Source organism: Melanotaenia boesemani, chromosome 7, assembly GCF_017639745.1.
Source record: "Melanotaenia boesemani isolate fMelBoe1 chromosome 7, fMelBoe1.pri, whole genome shotgun sequence".
NCBI lineage: Eukaryota > Metazoa > Chordata > Actinopteri > Atheriniformes > Melanotaeniidae > Melanotaenia > Melanotaenia boesemani.
In genome coordinates, this window is record NC_055688.1 from 9,752,552 (window position 1) to 9,772,354 (window position 19,803).

At 41.8% G+C, this 19,803-nt stretch overlaps 1 protein-coding gene across 1 annotated transcript in view; it reads right to left on the minus strand.

Annotated features, from left to right (window-relative positions):
* The window catches only part of fat2 (FAT atypical cadherin 2), a 126,080-nt gene that overhangs the window by 53,373 nt on the left and 52,904 nt on the right, over nt 1-19,803 (minus strand). The window contains exons 7-16 of the mRNA XM_041989958.1: nt 18,740-18,879; nt 17,949-18,011; nt 16,436-16,648; nt 15,422-15,632; nt 10,797-14,464; nt 9,726-10,122; nt 5,787-5,986; nt 5,547-5,700; nt 4,410-4,643; nt 942-1,331 (exon numbers count right to left, since the gene is read on the minus strand). Coding sequence (XP_041845892.1) covers nt 942-1,331; nt 4,410-4,643; nt 5,547-5,700; nt 5,787-5,986; nt 9,726-10,122; nt 10,797-14,464; nt 15,422-15,632; nt 16,436-16,648; nt 17,949-18,011; nt 18,740-18,879 — 5,670 coding nt within the window. The remainder of the gene's footprint in view (nt 1-941; nt 1,332-4,409; nt 4,644-5,546; nt 5,701-5,786; nt 5,987-9,725; nt 10,123-10,796; nt 14,465-15,421; nt 15,633-16,435; nt 16,649-17,948; nt 18,012-18,739; nt 18,880-19,803) is intronic.

Below are 19,803 nucleotides of genomic sequence, written 5' to 3' on the forward strand. Positions count from 1 at the left end.
CCTTTTAATTCAAATTATATATTTTAAGTATGTTTTTCTTAAATTTAATTAATCTTATATTAAAATGTTAAGTGTAAATCATTTTGTAGATGGGGCTGATTCTTGCATGACATCTGGCTCACAAACAAATAAGAATGAGCAAAAAAAATAATGAGATGGCAAATTTAGTTATTATCAAAATTCTTCTCAGAATATCCAACAAAAGAAGAAAAAAAAGGAAGAAAATTTTAGAAATAAATCAAATAATTTCATGTGAAAATTTGCAAGAATAATCAACATGTTTTAATGGGTCTTATGTTGGATTTTATTTGTTTTTATTTCATGTTTATCTATATTAATTTGTTTTTTACAGCTTCTTATAGTTTCAGTATTAGGTGCAGCACTTTGTTTCAGCTGTTGTTGTTTGAAAGTTCTTTATAAATAAAGTTGGTACAGTATGAAAAATGGTCATTAATATGCAAAAAAAAGCATGTTTATATGAAATAAATTCTAAAAATGTAATGACCAATGTATGACCAATAATGTATATAAAAATAGCTATTTAAAAAAATAAATGCAGCTTCCAGATCAATAATGTTTCTTCTTAATAAATTAATGAATAAAGTAGAAATAAATGAAAATGATTGTTCTCTTATTTCTTAATAATAATTTCACCACGTTTTTGTGTTTTCATTTGTTCCACTTTACATTCCCAAATTAATTTAGTTAATATTTGACGGATCTGTTATTGTGTTGTGGTGCTCTTGTATTTCTCTGAATGCTTTACAACAGCAGCATCTTTCTGAGGAACGTTATGCAAACATGACAGTCCTCTGAACCACAACACGGCTGAGTTTATGGGTTTCCCATAAACTCAGCTTCGTGTGGAAAATCCCAGCAGCTCCACTTCAGCTGATGAAACAACATTAAAACAGAGAGGGAAATGTAAAAACTGTTCTGACCTGTTTGTGAGTTCAGTAGGAAACGTCTGTCCTTGTTTCCTGCGATGATACGATACTCGATGGGATCGGGGCCGCCTCCATCTCTGGTGAGCGCGGAGACACTCAGCACCTCTGACCCGACCTCTAAGGATTCTGGGAGCTGGGCGGTGTACTCTGAGCTCAGGAAGACGGGCTGGTAGTCGTCCAGGGAAACCACATCTACAGTCACCGTGGCAACTGAGTAGAGGTGACGAGGCAGTCCGCGGTCGGTGGCCTTCACCTTCAGCTCGAAGGCGGGTGGAGTGTCGGAGGTCAAAGGTCGCTCCAGGCGCAAAACCCCAGAAAACTCATCCAGAGAGAAGTAACCGTCATCGCCTGCCAGGATGGAGTACTTCACCTCCGAGTTTATGCCTGGAGAACAGAATCACAGACAGAAGAGGTCTTAACTTTGTCCTCGGAGGACAGAAACAGTTTCTAATCGTATTTCACTGGGGATTGTATTTTTTATTTCTGCACTTTTCTCTCAAAATCATCTCATCCTACAGCCTGGAGAAAATTCTTCAATCCCACAAAATGAGGCTGATTAGCTGAAAAGAAGCAGGATTTCTTTAAGTCACGCTGCCCCACAGAACTGAAAGCCAGACAGATTTACCCCACCCCTGCCGTCACCTGCTCTACTTTCTAAAAAGGCTCCGCAGAGTTCTGAAAAGCCAAACTACTGGAATATGTGACAACTTCTACACATCTGGACTGATGTTACTCCATGCCTTTAACATCATGCAATATGATGCATAATGCTAATGTGTGATCATCGCTTTCTGGTGCATTTTGGACAAATTTAGTTTAGATTTGAGGAGGGTGTAAAAATAAAACCCTAACAGACTGCTTAATGGTGCAGGAGAGAAAAAAACAATCAACTTTTGTCAATTAGGAAATGTTGACAGATTCAAACATCGTCTCTACACCAAACTGTACACTTATTTTTCTGTCTTTGAGAAAAGCATGGTGCTTTTCCTGAGCCTGTTTCACATTGTGTTAAGAATCACACGCCCATCCCGTTAGAAAAGCTCAGAAACTTATGAGGCTGAATCACACACACATTTCTTTTGGCCGTTGTGGATCTGCTGCTTCTGGATGATCGGCTAGATTACTGGGAGTGTCGTGATCAAAGGTTAACATTCTTTTAACACAAACCCTAAACAAACAGATCATTTGTGTCAACAAATTGTGGAACGAATATACATTCTTGTACTTTTCTTCAGTAAACAAACCTAAATATGACCAGCCGATGAGAGATTTTACTGTTTGCTGATGTTTTTGTTAAACTTCTGACAGATGCTGAGATACCAGAAAACATAAATGTATCCCAATTCACATCTGAGGAAGACAAGCTGCTGCACATTTGAAGGAGTGGCCGACCTGTTCAGGCTGCCTGCACCTACCTGTCTGAATGTGTCCCTCTTTGTGTAAAAATGGATCTGTCAGCTTTTGCGTGACTATAAAACCTTACTGGGCTCAAACAATATGAACAGCACACACACCTGCAATGACCGAACTCTGCAGCTGCTTTCAGATGAAGAAACTTTTGTATGATCTAAAATAAATAAATGGACGAAATTCTGTGATAAAAAACACTCAGAAACACAAAAAACTTTCATTCTGTGAATTAGCTTTAAATATTCTTTATGACTCAGAAATAACTACAAGGTAGATTCAGCTTGTCCAGCTGTGTGCCTTCTTGCGATGGATACGCTGTTCCGAAGCAGGAGAAATACTCCGGCTACCCCTCGCTAGAGCGCAAGTGTCTCCATCTTCACCTCCATGGAAGTGTTTAAAAAACTGCTCTAATAATGTCAGATTTTCTGACGGGTGATGTGTTTTTGACGCGCTCTGTCCGCTAACGGAAGTGGGCTCGTCTGTGTGTGAGCGCTTGCAGCTGTTGTGAGAGCAGCTATGACATGCCGTCATGTAAATCAGATAAATAACATCAGATTGTTTAGTTTTTTAATCAAAGGATGAAGTGTAAACCTGATAAATGATTTCTGTTGTGTCTTGGCGATGTATAGAAATTTGACCTTGTCATGGGGGTGGGGGGTCTCGTTGGGGTTCGTTAGGGGAAACACTGAAATATAAAGTATAGACATACCAACTCTTATCTAAAATCTAAACTGCTGATATTAAGATGTTATTTTATTGGAACAAATATTTTTCTGCTGTAAAATTACTACAGACTACTCTGGAGGGAGGTTCAAATATTTTAAAAGAGGCATTTAAACAGACATAATGTTGTGTAGTAGCTTTCTGAACCAACGTGAAATTAGCTGGTACGGCTGCCCTGAACCAGAACTGGAACTACTGTAGTTGAGAAGAGGAACAATAGGCTGTTACATGTTGAATTTATTGGCTGAGGTGGATCACGCATGACACAACTGTCATTATAAAAGTGTGCACGAGGCTTCCTGCAGACAACTATGATCCTGTCAGCGACGCAGAATCTCTTTAGTAAAATGAAGTAATATGTATGTTTGGTGTAAACAGCAGAGCAACAGGTGGAGGTCTGTTGCCTGATTTCATTGTCAGGTTTGTTTTCACTCATATTAAGTGACAATTTACACGTAAAAAAGCAGCTAAAAACACATCCTTTTAAACTTGATTTGCTTATTTTTTTGTTTCCTGTTTTGTACTGTGGTTCATTGTGAAGCACTTTGAGATGTTTATCTGGACAGGTTCTATATTAATAAAAAAATACTTTACTTATGTTACATAACACATTTTTATATAGTCCCAGAGAAAAACAGGAAAAAACAACATTGGAAATATGCATGCAAAACACAAAAGAGACAAAACATGCGTTACTCATCGATGCGTTGGCTGTTTCACTCAAATATAAGAGCTGTCAAAACTCAGCATGATGTGATTTTATATTGGGTGAAACAGCAATAGTGTGGTTCAGTTAGACGTGTTACAGTCAGACATGGTTGTTAGAAATGGCTTAATGTGTTCTAATGGGGGAAGGTGCATTAAACATGACAGTTTAACTCAGAAACAGTAAAATCTGATGGTTTGTGAACATTCAGATGAAATATTCGAATAAATTTGACATTGTAAAAACAAAAAAAAATCTAAAGAGGATATTAGAATCTGGAGCTAGATTAAAATGACTGAGAGCTCACAGGTAATGCGAGGCATTAAAGCTGCCAGGGTTAAGGGGTAAAATGTCTGAGCAGCAAATCATTACCAACACAGCTGGAATGACACAGTGGAAAGGTATCAGTTGGGTGTTTCAGAAGGCAGGGCTCTGTTAGGAATGGATTAGTCCTTCATTATGCTGAGGATCAGCTGAAACACACTCATATTCAGGCAGAGTGTACACACACAAAAACAAGTCTGTGCTCAACAGTCTGAAAAGGATTCCTGATACCAGGACGAAGGTTTTGTCACGACATGTTGTGACCTGAGAGAAACGATACAACACTCTCTGCAGCTCACCTGTGTCCGGGTCTTTGGCATATATGACAGCGATTGGCGTGCGGACCGTTGTGTTGTCAAACACGGTGACCTCGTAGTGGCTTGAGGAAAAGTGGGGCGGGTTGTCGTTCATGTCCTGGATCATCAGCAGGATGTCGGCCTGACAGGATCGACCCCCGCCGTCCGTCGCTTTTGCCGTCAAGGTGAACTCCGTGTCCTTCTCACGGTCCAGCTCGGCCAGAGTGAAAAGCTGACCTGGAGAGGGAGGATTCAGCAAGACTCTTTGAAGCAAGAGCTTTTTAAAGCTAAAATGCAATGAAGAGAACACAGTACTCCCATCTACTGTATGAATTAAACAATTCAACAGTAAATTGATCAACCTTAATACTTTCATTAATTTTCTGTCATTGCAACAAAAACCTTTTTGAAAACAACAAGTTTTCAAGGCCCATCTTAGAACACAGACTCCACAATTTTGTTGTCTGGAGAAGTGTGCATGCTCCTAGTTTTTGACAAGTTATGGATTTATTTGGTTTTAATTGTCTGTCCAGCAAAGTATTTCGACATAATCACTTCACATGTGCAGCTTCCAGTGGTTTAAGGGTCATAATGAGAGGATGGCAACCCATTAAAGATAGTTCTGTATCCAGCTACACCGCCAGACAACATGGCTTTTCATTCTGACACACAAATGCTTCAGGCTACAATATGCTTTTATGAATTAAAGTTTAAATATGAAACCCCTGTTCTCAAAACTCATTTCTTGGATTTCATGTGACAAATCCAGACAGATCCAGGTGGCAGGTTGGTGGTTTAAAAATACTGGAAAATTCCTAAATTACACACAACAAACCAATGTGTCTTTCCAAGTTAAAGTGCTTATGAAAGGGGTTCTTGTCTTTACAGGGACTGAAAAGTCCCTGAATGTTGCCATCTGTGAAGCCAGCAGGCTTGAATCTACATTGTCGTGTTACAGTATATCGAAACTTTCAGAGGTCATTGAGGAGATGGAATGACAGAAATAAAGAGAGATGAATGAAAGTGAGGGGCAGAAAAAGGAAAGACATTGGAGATGTTTTTGTGTCCTGGGTGTTGATCACCAGCCCAAATACTAACTGACCCAGAGAGTGTGTTGTCCCCAAACTAACATCATCTTACCCGTCCTGTGCTCCAGGTGGAACTTGTTGGCGTCTGGACCGTGCAGGGTGTACGAGATCTCGCCGTTCGCTCCCACATCGGGATCTGAAGCTAAAACCTTGAGCACAAACGTGCCGTGGGGCAAGTTCTCCATTAACACCTCTCTGTAGAGTAGCTAGAAAACAAGGGATCAGAACAATAATTAGACCTCTTTTAATCAAGACTTTCCAGAAAGATAAATGTTTGAGGGGCCTCACACACCTGTTCACACACTGGACTGTTGTCATTGATGTCCAACACATGAACATCAACGGTAATCAGGGCCTCAAACTTCCCGTCAGTGGCCGTCACCTTCAGTGTGTATCTGTCTTTGGTCTCTCGGTCCAGACTCTCCTTCACAATCAGACCCCACTGACCCTCGTCCTCCTGGATTATGGCAAACTGGCCTAGTGGGTCCCCGTCTGTAGGAGCAACAATTACAACATAGAGACCGAATCATGTTTTACAGTTTTATGTAGGAGTTTGACTTTCTCTGGGAATCATGGAAACATTCAAGTGTTTTCTTTATCAATAAATCTGAAGATCATTTTTATGAAGCACACATTTGCTCCACAAATCTGACAAAATTTTCATCCCATTAATCTAGACCAGTGGTTCCCAACCTTTTTTCTTTGGGGACCCCCTTCATGCAAATACTAAAAAGCCATGGACCCCTGGCCCCACCCCATGCTGAAACCATGCTTGGTTTAATGCTTTCAAAAGTGAGATTTTTTCCAAAAATAATGTATTCTGGTTGAGTCCTGTCCTTTGATGAAGCCAAAATTATTACATTACAATTACAGTTGTAAATCATTGAATTAGGGCTGCTTCTTTGTGGTGGTTAGCACCGCAGCCTCACAGCAAAATGTTTGCTGGTTTGAGCCTGGGCTGGGGGGAGGTTCAAACCTGGGGTGCGGTGGCCTTTCTGTGTGGAGTTTGCATGTTCTCCCTGTGTATGCGTGGGTTCTCTCTGGGTTCTCTGGCTTCCTCCCACTGTCCAAAGACATGGATGTTAGGTTAATCGGTGACTCTAAATTCTCCCTAGGAGTGTGTGTGAATGGTTGTGAATGGACTGGTCACCTGTCCATGGTGTACACTGCCTCTCACCTGCTAAGAATGCTGGGATAGGCTCCAGCTTACCCGCGACCCGGCAGAGAGAGAATGAATTATTAAATCAACAACATATAGCCATACATTTTTTTCTTGTGCGGACATTAATTACAATGGCTCTGAATGTGGAAAGCCTCGGGGAGCGCTGTGCTCTTTAGAGGACCCCCAGTTTGGGAACCACTGATCTAGAGCATTAAGTGATGCCAGCATGTGTTTGTGGTTTGGAAGAAATTTGGAACCAGAACCAGGCAACCTGGATCCAGCTGCAAAAATCTGGAATGAAATCTAATTTTCTAAATTATTTGACCATAATTATGGAGTGTGTGGAGGAAACCAGGACGTAAACATCTTCTCAGTGGTGCCATCTCTACAGTCTGATGGCACCACTGAGAAGATGTTCATGTCCTGGTTTCCGTCCTGATGGCAGAATCACTCTGTAGGGATGTTTTTCTGCTACCGAGGTGAAGAGTTTAATTAGGATAGAGAGAAAGATTAGTGCAGAACGAATAGAGCAGACTGTGTCATACAGAGGGAGAAATCTGTCATGGGCATTCAGAGTGATGAGTACTTATTTAGACACTTTCAAAAGCTGCTCTCATATCGCGTCGATCAGCGAAGCTCTCCTGCAAGTCATGGGTGGATTACATCAACACAACACATAAAGTTTCCATAAAGAGCGGAACAGGATGAGTCTAGAGGAGATTTAATTCTATGGCTGGTCTTCCAAACAATCAGTTCAACAGCCAACACACGAGCACATGAAAGCACGCTAACCAGATCCACTCCCACCTCAACCTCAAGCCATATCACTTCATAGTGTCCAACTCATTTGAAAATGGCTCATGGCTTCAGTGGTGTGTATCTTTAATAATTAGAACAGTGTTTATTTAGCATTATGATTTATTTAATTCTGAGGAGGACTACTGGTTAATAATGACTTACATTTTCTTTGTGGCCATCTCACCTCTGTCTGTGTCTAATGACCTTTTATGGGCATTTTGGGTGTTTACCTACATGTTTTTGTTGTTTGTTTTTTTCCTACTTGTCCTGACCAGCATCGCTGCAGCAGAATGATGGTCTGGCTGCTGTGTTGTGCTGAACAAATTTGCTTTGCCAAGAGGAGCTTTATGGGTATAAGGCTCCTCCTGATAATCTAATTCTTTTTTTGGATGCAGGGCCCCATGAGCCTGACAACCAACATGTGGGTGTGTGAGAGAGCTGGAGAGGAGAAGGGTCTGGGATGTAAATCAAAGAGAAGCAATGTTCCCTTCACAATTAATTAAATTCATAAAAAAAATTGCCTGAAACAAAATGTTTTGAACTTTAAAAAAACTTTTTCCTGTTTTCATACTTTTCTACAGAATGACTTGTGTTGTCGTCTCTTGTGTCTTCTAACTTTGTATTTCTTTCAGATTAATAGAAAGGTTTTTAAATTCCCAAGTTTCATATTAATGCAGCAGCTTCTTTACTACTTCTATACAATGACGACTTCTTCCTGATGAATTATTCAGTCATCTCTCTTCGCTGTCCTCTCCATTTTATATTGAGGGGGATTTTTCGCCAGCACACTTACTCTCGTGGGGTCTTTGATTCTTCTATTTTCCCCTGTACAAAATTTTATGTTTGTGTTTCAAAGTCGGCACAGCTGACACTGACTGTTGATCATGGCCTCTGATCTGTGTGTTACGACAGATTGCATCACAGTCACACACCTCGTCTGACAGGTGATGCGTGCAGACGAAGCTGTCACAGGAGTCTCATCACTGAACAAATGGATCAGTTTAAAGAAGGAATCTGTCTGGAGCAGTCCTGCAGGTCTCGTGACTGAAGTTGAACATGGCTTTTCTTGGAAGGGATAAAGCGCTAACTGGGTGCTGTTGTACACAAACAGCCTGCAGCAATGTATGAAAGAGCAGCATTTCCATTTGTAAAGTTAAATTACTTACTGGGAGTTACTTGAAAATATTGTTGGGAGTACTGATATTTATGCTGACAGAATTTATAAAATCTCCTGCAAGATCCAATTAAAGAGTGACCTCAAATAATAAACCCACTGAGACCCCCTTTATGGACAAAACAGTATAATAAGTTTTAAAATCTGCATGTCTGACACAGATCATCAGGAAAACTGTTTCACACAGTCCATCCTGTCTGTTTTAAGTTTTATGCAAAAGGGTATTTTGGACAGAAGTTTGAAGAAAAATAGATGGGAAAGATGAAGAAGGAGGATTGTATTAATTTCTTCAGTGAAATCTGAATAGAAATGTTATATCCTATGAAACATGAGAGAGCATTTCTTCTCACGTGGAATTTGAGAATTTGAGACTTTTAGACAATCAGAAAAGAAATTCTTGAGCGCAACACAAATTCCATCGTCTTATTTCTGGTACCAGTGTGAAAACGGTGCATTCAAAAAACAATCTGAATGTCTGTAACTGGACCATTAAATAAATGTAAAAACAAACATTTCTGGTGGATAAGTGGGTTGCATGTCGTTTAGACTGTAGCTCTGAAAGAAACCTATTGAAATCACTAATAACAAATGAGGGAATTAGGTAGAGTGGGCTTCAGAGAACTCACACTGGTGTTGGGCAGCTTTACTGCCTGTTTCTGTTTCTTGGAGACAAGCCAGGATCTGAGTCGAACCCTGCCATCATTAAGTAATTCCAGTGTAAACACTTATCTCTTACAAAAAACAATGTTGTGACAGCAAGCTTCTCTGGAGCAGTTTAACTGTCAGGGATTTGCATTAATTCAAGGCTTTGTTTGTGTTGTTAGCTGCAGGGCATTTAGTTGGTATTCTCATCTTGTCGGCCCGCTCCTCTGAATAATATCTTGAGTCAGTTCAAGGCGATTAGCAAAGATTTCATTACACCTCATTAATGTCTTGATAAATCCAACAGTGCATCAGATCTTCAGCAGTGAAGGAGTTTCACTGATAAACATGGATGCTGCTTGAGCAGAAAAACTCACAGGAAATGATCAGAACTTAACACCCTGCACAAAAGGCCTCAAACAAAACAAAACAAATAAACATGCTCATGTACACACCTGTGATGTAACACGTCACAAGGCGGCTCTCCAGAGACACATCAGCATCTGTGGTCGTCATGGAAACAATAGGTTCAAAGGGGGTGATGTTCTCCACCACTGAGCCGCGGTACGTGTCTTCTGTGAACTTCGGCGCGTTGTCATTCTCATCTGTCACCATCACCTCCACCAGGACGCTGGAGGACAGCTTGACATCACCGCCGTGGTCGGTGGCAACCACGTTGAACCTGTAGATTCTGGTGGCCTCGCAGTCCGTCTCCCGCAGAGTGGTGATCCAGCCACTCTCCTCGTCGATGGCAAACACATCGGTGATGTCCTGCAGGGTGTCGTCAGGCAGAGATTCCAAGCTGTAGGTCACCTGACCGCTGGTGTCTGTGTCTGGGTCGTTGGCGGTCACCTAGGAAACAAGGCACAGTCGTTTTGCTGTAGTCACTTTATTTTAGTCATTTTAAATTTTGGAAGTAAACTGTGGTGCTGCTGTTGAGGTATTTTATGTCTATGATTTTATGTGAGAAACTGGTCCTGGACTTGGCTACGCTGTACTAACCAAACTACATGGGAACTACGGAACAACTTCTAGGTCATTTCATAGAGTTTACCACCTTGTTGCAATGTTCATTGATTCTGTCTTTATCAGATGTCTTCAGTCTAGAGATGGACCAAAAGGTCCTGATGTGTAATGGACCTTTCCATCCTGACTTTCAGCTACGATCTAAAAGCAAAACTGTTTTTTTTTCCCCCCGCTGGCAGTAACAGGACTACACCAGTTATCAACCCACTGTTATGTGAACCCTACCTCAAAAATTCCAGAAACTCTATAATGTGCAGCCCACGCAAAAATTAAGGTAAAATGATCCCCTACAACTTGATTCAGACTTTTGTTTCCCTGAATTACAGAAAAAAAGTATTCCTCTCACATAAAGAAATCAGAAAGCCTGATATTGACTGATTGTAGAAAGACAAGTGCTCTTTTCTTTTCAGCCTTTGCTTAAACCGTAAACCTCAAACTATTTAGCTCATTATCTATTAGAAACGAGTACATCTATACAAATAAAACTTTCTTTGTCTCACCTGAATAACTGTGGTTCCAGCAGGCATGTTTTCTGCTAGAAAAGCTCTGTATGGGCTTGCATCGAAAACCGGCTGGTTGTCATTTACATCCTGGACCTGGATGCTCACAGAAACCAGAGATGCCACATCCGTTCCATTATGGTTCCCCTGAGCGATGACATCTATCTGGTACCACTTAGTCTTTTCATGGTCAATGGTCTTCTGCAGCACCAATGTCCCACTCTCTTTGTCCAAGCTGAACACTTTGTCTTTGTTGCTTTCAACTGTGTTTCCGTTAACCAGACTGTAAATGAGCGGCATGTCGGAGTCAGCCCTCACAGAGCCGATCTCCGTCCCGATAGGAAAGTCTTCTGCAGCTGAGAAGGAGTAGAGGGGCTCTGAGAACTTGGGAAGGGGGACCTCAGGAGGAATCACTTTCACCTGAACGGGAACTGTGGAGTTATAAAAGGGGATAGTACCATCACGGGCTTTGACTTTGAAATTGAATATCCTGTTCTCCATGCCAACAAGGCTCTCCTTGACACTGACGACTCCAGTGAAAGGGTTGATCTCGATGATGTCTTCCACAACCTCCTCTACTTCATCTACAGTGTAGGTGACATCTGCGTTTTTGCCGTCGTCAGCATCATAAGCTATGATCTGAATGACAGGGGAACCTTTGTTTACAGTTGACTGAATGGAAACTTGATACTCAGAAGCTTGAAACTGAGGCACGTTATCGTTCTCGTCCGTGAGGATAATTTTCACAGTGCAGAAAGCCACTTTTCCTCCACCGTCTTTAGCCATCACTTTGATCGCTATGACTCTCTGCGTGGGGTTTTCTCTGTCCAGTGACTGAGTCGTGACAATCTGCCCGTCTTTGTGAATGGCGAATTTCTCATCGGCGAATGTGTTGATGATGGTGTAGTCCACACTGCCATACGGCCCGTCATCAGGGTCAACGGCTGCCAGTCTGATCACACGAGTTCCTGCCTCTGCATTTTCAGCCAGCTCAGCTTCATAGAGACTCTGTTTGAAGAACGGACTGTGCCTGTTGGTGTTTATCATGTCGATGTTGACTGGTGCTGTTTTCTGAAACACTCCGTCAGACACAGCTACAGTCAGATTGTAGAAAGGATCCAAATTCCTCTTGCAGACATTAGAAAAGGAGATGATTCCTGAGGATTCGTTGATGTTGAAGTATCGGTCTTCATTGCCTGAGATGATTTTGTACTTGAGGTTATTCAGGTCATCAGAGTCGGGGTCTAAGGCTTGGATTTTGATGACTATGTGACCACATTTTGCCATTTCATCTAGTGTAGCTTCATACTGAGAGTTTACAAAGTCTGGAGGATTATCATTGACATCGGTAACATTTATAAAAACAAGGACCTCACTGCTGAAAGCAGGAGTGCCGTTGTCGATGGCTTTGACTTTTAAATTAAAGTGTGTTGTGTTTTCATGATCTAGAACCTGTTTTGTGACAATCAACCCACTTTCAGGGTTTATCTCAAAGAAATCAGCTTCGTTTCCCTCCGTTTTAACTATCTGAAAGGTCAAATCTTTATTTCTACCAGAGTCTTTGTCAGTGGCAGTGAGTTGCAACACAGAGGTGTTGACTGGAAGCCCTTCAGCAATATTCACACTATACGATGGCTGGGAGAAAACCGGTGCGTTATCATTGAAATCCTCCACTTCTATTTCAATTGAGGCCTCCGAAAAAGCTCCAGTCACAGAGTCGGTGGCTCGGACTGTCAAGACATGCATGGTTTGGCTTTCGTAGTCAAGGGGGTTGGTGACCGTCAACACACCGGTCTTAAAATCAATGTGAAAATGTTTTGAGGAGTTTTCCTCCTGGAGGTTGTAGATGAGCCGATAACCTTCTGGGTTCCTGGCCTGCACATGAAGGATGGTGGTGAACGGGGGAACATTTTCAGTAACTTTCAGGGGATAAAGAAGAGTCTGGAAAACTGGATTGGTTCGATTCCTCACTTGAATACTGAGCTGAGCCGAGGTGCTGTAACTGGGCTCTCCTTCATCTGTTGCCAAGACTGTCAATACATATTTATTTAGAGCCTCAAAATCAAGTGGTCTTTGAAGGGATACATCACCTACGTCAGGGTCTATCCTAAAGAGGTCAAAGTCCTCTTCCAGAGAGTACATGATGGATGCATTTTCTCCCAGATCCCTGTCTATGGCTGTGGCTTGATACAAAACATCTCCTGGTTCTGAGTCTTCAGAAATCATCATTGAAAAAGGCAGGTTTAGAAACTGTGGAGAGTTGTCATTAACATCATCTACAAAGACCTTGACCTGAATCGTGGCCGTTCTTGGTGGTGATCTTGTGTCTTGTACTTTTACCACTACTTCATAAATATCTTGCTCTTCTCGGTCAAAAGGGATACCTGTAGATTCAAGCACACCTGACGTCTCAGAAATCGCAAACCTCCCCATCGGATTCATGACTGAAAACCAAAGAGGTTCATTCAAATAGCATCCTGAGACTTTCAGTGCTGCCAAAGTTTTAACGGTCTTTAAGTTTTCTGCAATGCTTGCAGAGTACACTGTCTGCTCAAATCCAAGATCGCTCACTGTTAGGTTTGTTACATTTATATTGACAGTAGCTGAGTCTTTAAAAAGGCCGTCGGAGGCTCTGATGACCAGCTGGTAAAAAGACCTGAAGTCAGACACATTGTTCACGGTGATGACTCCGGTACTGGGGTGAATTGAAAAGGCATTGTGAAGATTTCCCTGAGTGATGCTGTATGAGACTGCCGAGTCGGCGTCATGGGCCGTGACACGGACAACCTCTGTGTCTCTGACAGCTGGAAAGATGATGGATGGCTCGTACACTGGTGTGGTGAATTGTGGCGCGCAGTCATTCAGGTCCAGGACACGAACGGTGACCTTGGCAGGCTCTGCTGCGTAAAGCGATGGCTCCCCAGAGTCCTTCACCTGCACTGTGAGGTTATACTCAGCTTTGGCTTCATAGTCAACTGGTGAGATTAAAGAGATAGTGCCCATACTTGAATCTATCTTGAAGACTTTCAGAGCTTCTGGCTCAAGGATGTAATACACCAACAGAGAGTTTGAATCTCGATCTGCATCTGAGGCCTGAATGACCAGAGGGGTGTTTCTCTCTCCCATTACCATGCTGTTAATATGAGCTGACTCACTGATTTGTCCTTGGTACTCCCTCCGCTGAAAAATAGGAGGATTATCATTCTCGTCCATTACATAGATATGGATGAACGTCTTAGACGAGGCTCCTGCTGTGGTGGAGGCTGTAACTTTCAGCTTGTAGGACTCACACTTCTCAAAATCAAGCAGCCTTTGGGTAGAAATCAACCCAGTGTAAGGGTTGATGTAAAATGTCCCATTTATGTTTCCACTTTCTATCCCATAATACACTGCAGCTGGGCTGGCTGCTGAGACTGTGACCACTGGTGTTCCAGGAGCACTTAATTCACTGATCTCTGTTAAATATTCATCTGAGGGGAAGGTGGGTGGGGTTCGGTCGGAGATGCGGATAATGACGTGGACGGAACTGAGGTCGGAGCGTTGAGGGAAGCCCTGATCAGTGGCCTTCACTGTGAGGTGGAACCGGTCCTGAGGCTGAAGGTCCAGTGGTTTGGAAACAGTGATGGAGCCCAGCTCTGGATCTATAGAGAAGACGTTGTCAATATTACCTGCAGGGAGAAAGAAAATCGTGTTATATAAAAGAAACAGCAACAAAAAAAGCAGCTTCAAGACCAGTTACTGTAGTTGTTGATGTGATAATCAAACTGGTAAGAACTGGTATGAAGCACACAGACCATTTCCACCTGCTTCCACCTAACCAACTTCAACTTACAGCATCACATTCAGATGACTGTTTCCAGTATTGTTGAGATCTGGAATTATAAAAGCATCACTTTTTTTTGGCTCTGCTGTAATTCAAATGAAAGAAACAGCTCTGGGAACAGTGACATTTATCTCACCCCCTTATCTTTTTTTTTTTTTTCCCCCGCTCTGAAGACAAAATACGTCTTTTAAAGCTGAATCTGAGATAAATCAGTTGTAAAGATGGATGTTCTTTGCACTATGAAACACTCTGAGTCTGCACAAACTGATTCTTAGCAGCAGCCGGGGTCAGCTCTGTCACACTTTCTTCCATGCACTTTGATTGCACATCATCAGCAGCATCCGCTGGATTAATCCTACTCCGATGTGTGAGAGGGTTGTCGTGTAAGTTGTGTAACTTAGCTGTTTCCCTGATTTCTCAGAGGCTCCAAATGTTTCGCTGTAGTGTTTAAAGTAAAAGAACGAACACAGGACAAAAAGACGACTGAGGCCCTGATGCTGAAATTTAAATACCAAACAGAAAATTGTAGCTGGGAAGATAATTGAGAATCTCTCAGATATATTCTCTGCATATTCTCTGCACCCTTGAAATCTTTTGTTTCCATTCTCTTCTTCTTCTTCTTTAGAGCCAAGTGTGCGACATTCACAGGCTTTGGTTGAAGGAGGGCAGTTCCCAGGCTTCAAAATTAGAAAATGGTGGCAGCTCCCAGGTGTGAATATGTATAACTAAATGAATGTGAAATAGTGTTGAGGTGGAAAGGAGCAAGCCTAGATAAAATATAAAAATAGGTCCTGGTGCTCACCAGAGTGCAGCGAGTAGCTGATGTCTGCATTGCTCCCCATGTCCTTGTCCAGGGCCTTAACTCGGACGACCTCTGAGCCCGTGGGGGCCAGGTTAGATATGCTGGCCTCGTAACGGGGCCTGAAGAAAGCTGGCGAGTGGTCATTACAGTCCTCCACGTAAATCACCACCTTTGCAAAGTTCTTCTTAACTGGTATCTCCTGGTCACGCACCTGAGGAAGAGATGTTTCAATGAGGGAAGCAGTGAAAGACTGCTGAGGTCCTTAAAATTACAACAGCAGGACAAACAGAAAATACTGAAACTCACACAGTTCACTGAGGATGCTACAGGGATTTAACTGATCATATACAGACTGTGAGCTGATGTTTGTATTTTTTCTAACTATTTTGTGTATAAACATGTTTTTTTAAGCATAATAAAATCCAATATAACAATCATTAATTTGATTTTTATCATTGTTAAGGGTAAAAATATGGCAGAATAACGGGCAGTCAAAAGTCCATATCGCTATAAGAATGCATATCAGCATGTCATGAATACTGGGGTTGTGTATAAAACACATCTGAGGTGGAAACCATTCTGGTTGTACCCACTTCTCACCCATGGAAGTTGTGACAGGCTCTAGCGCCCCTCTTAACTCTGAATAAGAAAAGGCAGAGGTGTAAAATAGATAGATAGATGTCTAAGGTGAATAAAAGCAGCAAAACAAATAATATTAATAAAAAAAATCTATGTTTACCTTAGTGAACATTAAGTGTTAAAAAAAACAAACTCTAAATTTGGTTCACTAACATCAAACACGTTTTCATTAACTGGTTCAAAGTGAATACACCAGATGGTAGCGGTACATGTTTGTAATTTAGTAGTAATAGAGGTAGAAATCACTGCGTCTCGGAAGGAAGACAGCTGTAGTGAACATCAAGAGACATGATCATGTCTTGTTATGACATGTTTTTTCTTGTTTTTTCATCCTTTTCGGATTCCTCTGTCCTGCCCTGATGACTGTGTATTTACCATGATAATAAGCGTATGAACAGAGATCTTCTCGTAGTCTAACTCCTCCGTCAGGACCAGAACTCCACTCTTTGGGTCCAGGTGGAAGAACTTGGTGCTGTCCGGGTGAAGGCTGCTGTGGATGGAGAACACCAGTTTGCTGTTGGTGTCTGTATCCTGAGCACTGATCTGCAGGATGTCTTTCCACAGGGAGGTATCCTCGGGAACCCTCACCTTAAACACAACGGGAAAAGAAAGAACTTTTATGTAAAAACTATTTTGATTAAAAAAGTAATCAGAAAATAAACATCTGTAGAAGCAGAGAAGATGCTGATTATTGTGATGAAGAAAATAAAATTTGGAGGAAATCCTTTTTACAGGACAAGCATCCTGCTGGCCTGAGGTCTTTCACAAGACCATCAGCATTGAAAAACAAACAAACCAAGTCTTAGTAACGCTGTCTAAGCACGTGCATCTAATCTGATCTGATTGTGTGTACTGGTTGATGTTTGACATATATTATTCTCTTAAGACTCAAACTCAAGTCACACTTAAGTCGCATCTCAATGACTTCAAACTCCACTTGGACTCGCACTCGAACTGAAAAGAATTTGAGACTTGTGAAAAATCTTTAATCTTTTCATTATGAGCTTTTCTTTGTGTGGTCTCCTGTCTGAGGTCATTTACCAACACATGACACTAACATCCGATGAATACAGATGCATTCACAGTCAGTCAACAAAAACAATGGCAGCCCTGGAGAACACAGCTGTTTCTACAGGGCACTTTTGGGTATAAAAGCTTCATGCAAGCAACAAACAAAAGAGCAGCAAACTGCTGAATGCTGGACAGGATGCTGGATCCACCACATCCACCTTCATCCACCTCAAAAAAAAAACACCTAGAGGTTAGTTAATGTAATAGGAAAACTTAAAGACACACTATAGAACTTTGGGAGATTTTCCCAGTGATGCACTACCTAACAATGGCTAATTCTGCATCCTGTCTGTACTCTGGACTCTCTCCAGCCAGTAAGTCAATCCTATGCTGACTCTTGTCTCAATAGTTTGCTCTGCACCTTTTTCTCTTTCTTTCTTTTCCTCAGATGTCTTCCTGTGTTTCTTTGTTGAATCAGCCACTGTGCACATTCAAAATATCCAGTGTATTCACATGACCTTGAAAATTACAACATGGTTGTTGTGAAAATTATTACAACAACCACATTGTTGCATGTGTTCAGTGAAGTCAACCATGACCTCCTAAGAATTAAGAATCTACAGAGAAACATCTGTCCACAAATGAGTACATTAAAAACAAGAATGATGTGCATTTTGCACACACACAATACAAATATGTCAACATTGGCTGCAGAAATAAGGTCTTGTTATTATGGTGTTGATACTCGTCAGCTGCTTTTCAATCCTGGTTGCATCCTGCTAAAGCCACAATTATTAGCAAAGAATGTCTTTTTGTATATTATTGCTGTCACTTCTCCTCATCTAAACTCTGCACTTAACTGAAGATTTGTTCTCACCTCATAAAGTGGCTTCAAGAAGACAGGGCGATGCTCATTCATGTCCAGCACACGGATGTAGGCCTGCAGTTTGGAGATGGAATACACAGGGATTGAGGAAATGGAAGCTCAGCGTGAACAACACAAAATATGGAAGGAAGGGCTTCAAAGCTGCTTTACACGCAGCACCTGATCAGGACCGCCTGCAGGGGTTCAAATTAGATTCTTGAGCAAAGATTTTCCAAAATGAAATGAAGATATGGATTTAAGTAGTTGGAGGTTGATGCTTGAAGCTGCTGGTGCATCTCAGTGGGGTGGGTTTGCTCAGTGACTCTAAAGTGTCATCACATGCACTTTTTGTTCACTTTGATCTCACATGGGGAGGAAAAGCACTTTTGGAGGCTTTCTTGTAATATGTTATTGTCATAATGCATAACTACGAGCTAACTGTTGTTTCTGATAGAAATAGAAAAAAAATGTGACTCAAATGTTCATGAAGCTGCAGTTAATTGTGTCTTGCGATCACAGTGAAAACAGTTACTGCCATTTCTTGTCAGGACAAAGAAAAAAAAACCCTTTTAGTTGCAAAGTCAGCCAAGTTTCTGTTGGCTGACATCTAAAGAAAGAAAGAACACTGCTGCAGATGTGTTTGTTATAAACAATAAACTAGATACAGGCCAAATATGACTTTAGGACGTCCCGATCAAAGCTTTTCAGTTTCAGTTCTGCCTCTGATAAAAGTTTTTAATGGATGCATACCTCAGTAACTACACATAATCCCAAATACACTCCATGCAGTTTATGTTTCTGACCTGTGTGGTGGCGCTCTGGTGGCTGTCGGTCACCCGCACCGTCAGGTTGTAGTTTGAACATCGAGCTGCATCGAGGCGACGGGCGATTGAGATGGTTCCTGAGTTCTTCTGGATGTCAAAGTCTTTGTCTTCATCACCAGCTGAGAGACAGAAAAGAGAGATGAGACACCCTCCAGGTGTAATATCTGACAAACTGTAGAAGTCTTTTATCTCTCCGTCATTTAGCAGATTTCTCTGGCACGGCTGACTGTGGCTGTAATAAAACATCTGAGTCTTAACTCTGAACGGATAGAACTCCCCCAACCTCAGTCCGAGTGAGGAGAGAAATATTTAGAGATGCTGATAAATAATTTGTAATTCATCTTTTTGAAGAGTTTTAAGATAAGTTCAACATGTTTGTTACAATGTCACAAAAAAAGTGATAAAAAACAGATTTTCTCTGCCTCATATGAATTCATCCATCATATCAAGACATTCTGATGGCTTTTTATTTCCAGACAGAGCTGAGAAACGAACCGAGACGTCCAGACCGGCCACAGCAGCATCAGCACAGCTCTCCTGTTTCACTGCCCATCAGCTTGTAAAAGCTCCTGTTCAACCTTGTTGTTTCTGACCTGCTGACAAAAACTGTAAGGTGGGTGGGGGTGTGGGGGGGGGGGGGGGGGGGGGGGGGGGTTGTCTTAAACAACCAGCGTGTTTTAATTAATAACTACAGACAGTTGTGAGAGTTGTACTGGTGCAGCTGGAACCATTTGAAACATGATGGTCCAATTTAATAACAAATTAGACCTTATCTTATGCCACTCAGCAGGTTACAATATTCCCAAATGAGGTTTTTCACCGTTTTACACTCATTTAACCAGCAAGCCAAACCTGGCTGAGATGGACGATGAGTTGCAACAAAGAACCTTTTCAGAGAATGAGGCTGCTGCATTTTCCCACACAGGCCGTGTTTGTCTTGCCTTTGCACATCTTTGCTACACCTGTGCAGGAGTTAAACTGGGATCAGCTACATGGGAGGGTTTGAGGGTTGCAATGGCGGCACACGTCAACACAGACATGTC